We start from the raw sequence: 3,243 nt of genomic DNA, 5'->3' as shown, positions 1-3,243 counted from the left end.
AAAATTTACTTTATCGGCCATATCGGTCAGTCTGAAAAATCCCATATCAATCGGGCTCTAAATATTACTACAGCATTACAGAAAATATCCCGACACATCAGAGGTCTTACCTTGAGAAATTCCTTTTTGTCCACATGCTCATTGCCGTCAACATCAAGCATTTTGAAAGCTATATGAAATCCTATACGGGGCTCTGCAATAGTAATGCACATGAATCAATGCTCTTGGTTAGTAGGGCAGTTCTCAACACAGCCTGGAAAACAGCGTGGAGAGATAAAACACAAATCAGGTCAACGGCTGCTGATTCATTTCAGCTCCACTGAAAAGTGCAGGTGTGCAAAGCTCAGACAGAACCAGCTGCATTCTACTGAAGAAAATGCAACCGCTTAAATCACAAAATCACAGGCAAATCCATTCATCACACTTTTACTGAGAGTGGGGGAAGACCTGGTAAGGCCCAGCAGCTGATGCAAGGTTTGAGAATCTACTTACTGGTCAGGATAGTCAGCAGGAACAGATACTCTGTGTAGGATATCAAACCTGAAAGACACAAAGAAATGTACACTGATACCCAATAACCAACTGACTTTGAAATCAACCTGCATGAGTTTTTCCTGTTAGTGTAACTCAGATACAATTAAATGGGAACGGGAAAGCATCCCAGAGTCACTCAAACCCATTCTGATGTCAAGATTTTTCAGTCTTGGTACAGTCTGAGCAGATCTGGACACAGGATATTAGATCTGAAGGTCCTGCGTGTTAACTGAAGACTCACCATTGTCTCCTAGTGTTCTGAACAGGTCGTTACCAGCCCGAGCTTTAGGGGCAGACGCCAACATTTTGTTAACTTCCTACAATAGGAAACAGAGAACAGCCAAACTGATGACATGATGACAAATGTGCAGTTAAAAACAAATGTAAGTACTACACTCTGTAGTGATGTAAACATACCTGTGTCGTTAAAGCTTTCTTCTGCAGTTTTCCTACGTGAGAAGAAACAAAAGTTATTTGTTATTAAGACAACATCAAACGAGATTTTCATGCATCTTTATTTTACACATCTGATGTCTGCAGGGTTTCATCCTCTGCAATTGACTGGATGATAATGATATGCAGCATAGCTGAAGTAAATTTAAAGTGTTTTTTGGAACTACAGAGGGTTCATGCATGAGCTATGTACCACGATCAGCATATAAAGAACACTCAACTGTCGGTGGTTCACTGTTAGTGATTATACACTAATGAAAACACACCTATGGATATTATATTCCATTTATGACCATAAATCCTCCTGAATGTTACACACTGGACCTTTAAGTACAAATGTTGTGGTGAGGGAAGTCAGATAATTATCGGGACAGATATATTACCATCTTATAATGGGAAAGTGATATAATTAATTCAATAATTACATTACAGTCAATAACTTATCGGTTGATAGTCTTTTTGATGGACTTTATTAGTTAGTCAGTTATCCTAGGTATCAGCCACGAGAAGCAGGTAATTATCGTTTATTGTATCGGCTGTACAAAAAAAAAAAAAGAAAAAAACCATCCATATCGTGCATCCTAAAATTCTTTATTTGTCCGCTCATTTGTTCCTTAGTGTGTCAGTCTTCCACCTGTACCGGAGATGGTAAATGGGCTCAAAAGACTGCATGCTGTCAGTAGAAACGAGCATCAGTGCAGCTTACGGTCAACGTTCTCCAGCATGACAGAGAAGAGGAAGTCTCTGGGGGTCATGTAGGGCTCCTGTTCGTAAACCACTGAGGCGAACTGGATGAAACGAACCTTCCTGGCAGACAGCTGTGGAGCTGCGGCCTCCTGAAACAGCACAGGGGACAGAACTATGGGTGAACTAGTGAACCATGTGAACACTCACTAACAGCATAGTGTGCTGTCACTGAGTGGCAGCTGGGGGGCGGCAGCTGCTCATACCAACTCATTATTTATGCCCTTTCTGTAAATATTAATAGTGTCACTTGTATTAAGGAACATATAACTTAATATTTAAACATACAGACGTATGAAGGCTACAGTGTTTGTCTGACTGACTGTTTCGTGTTCAGTTTCGACGACACAAACTTTTATTAGCTAGGCGTTTACTCACTTTTTGCTCCTCAGCATGAACGGCGAAGGGCAGAGTCCTGTTGTTTGCACAGTACTGGTAATAACCGACAACACCAGTTCCCACTAGACACCCAAAAAGCCCCGGGCCGACAGCACGGCGCAGGGATAAACCCTTCAGAGACCGAGGGCTCCTCCAAACATTCCTCAGCACCGCAGCGAGCCTTCCCCAGCTGGCCATTTTCAGCAAGCTAGCTTGTTATCTGGGTAAACGCCAAAGCTTCCGTAGCTGCGTAGTGTGTGTGCGCAGAGCCACGCCCCTAGATACAAGCTGTTGGACAGGTCACGTGACGCCCTCAGCTCCATAGAGTCCATGTCCATAAAAGAATCAGTGAGGATGGGAGCTGATTAACCTAATAAAACCAATTGGACAACTTCAGACAGAAAATACTACTACTTCATGTTTATCATGGTTTCCCCACAGAAAAGTTATACAATTATCTTACTCGTCCTCCCTCATTTACAAATCCAGAATCTATGCATATGCAGATAATTCTTCATTTTAAAACTTGTTGCTGGATACAAGATGTCTCGTCAACTAAAAAGCACTTTTAATAGAAGAAAGTCATATTTAATGTGTTTTTTTTGTGTGTATTATAGATAAGAAAAATATATACAGAAATAGAAAATGGACGATAGGGTTAATTGTTTATTTCCAGGAATAAAGAGGCCTCTGAAACAAACCACTAACCTCAGCTATGTCATGCTTGGCCTGCTTACAGATCCTACATGATCTGCCATCATTCTTCCACATTCTTATCCAGTGCTGCCCTCTGTAAAAAAGACTTCTGGGTATCATCCCCGTGAAGAAACCAGGACCTGCTGTCTCACCTGGGCCCAGTATTTCACAACCTTTAATCTAGATCAGAATTATCCAGATTTTGTAATCCCTCTTTTTGCTATCCCAGATAAAACAAATATTGTCGGTTTTGTCTTGGTTTTTCAAAGAATTTTCAGATAGGATCCCTCTAACCCAGATTACAGAATCTAGATTTGCAGTCTTTAGGCGTCTGTTCTATTGGCTGGTCAAAGTAATGCAACATTTCATTAACACTGATGTGAAAATGTTGGGAACCAACCATATCTCCTTTAGGATTTAGGAGAGCTGTAGAAATGA

General features: G+C 41.1%; 1 protein-coding gene across 1 annotated transcript in view; it reads right to left on the bottom strand.

The window, feature by feature from the left end:
• micu2 (mitochondrial calcium uptake 2) overlaps positions 1-2,360 on the bottom strand; it is a 6,379-nt gene extending 4,019 nt beyond the window's left edge. The window contains exons 1-6 of the mRNA XM_035665997.1: positions 2,110-2,360; positions 1,694-1,823; positions 952-983; positions 776-851; positions 493-540; positions 111-193 (exon numbers count right to left, since the gene is read on the bottom strand). Coding sequence (XP_035521890.1) covers positions 111-193; positions 493-540; positions 776-851; positions 952-983; positions 1,694-1,823; positions 2,110-2,307 — 567 coding nt within the window. The 5' untranslated portion in view covers positions 2,308-2,360. The remainder of the gene's footprint in view (positions 1-110; positions 194-492; positions 541-775; positions 852-951; positions 984-1,693; positions 1,824-2,109) is intronic.
• Between the last annotated feature and the right edge of the window lie 883 nt (positions 2,361-3,243).

Source organism: Morone saxatilis, unplaced genomic scaffold, assembly GCF_004916995.1.
Source record: "Morone saxatilis isolate NCDOM2014 unplaced genomic scaffold, NCSU_SB_2.0 Contig20, whole genome shotgun sequence".
NCBI lineage: Eukaryota > Metazoa > Chordata > Actinopteri > Moronidae > Morone > Morone saxatilis.
Note: the sequence above shows the minus strand (reverse complement) of the source record. Positions and strands in the feature narration are given on the sequence as shown.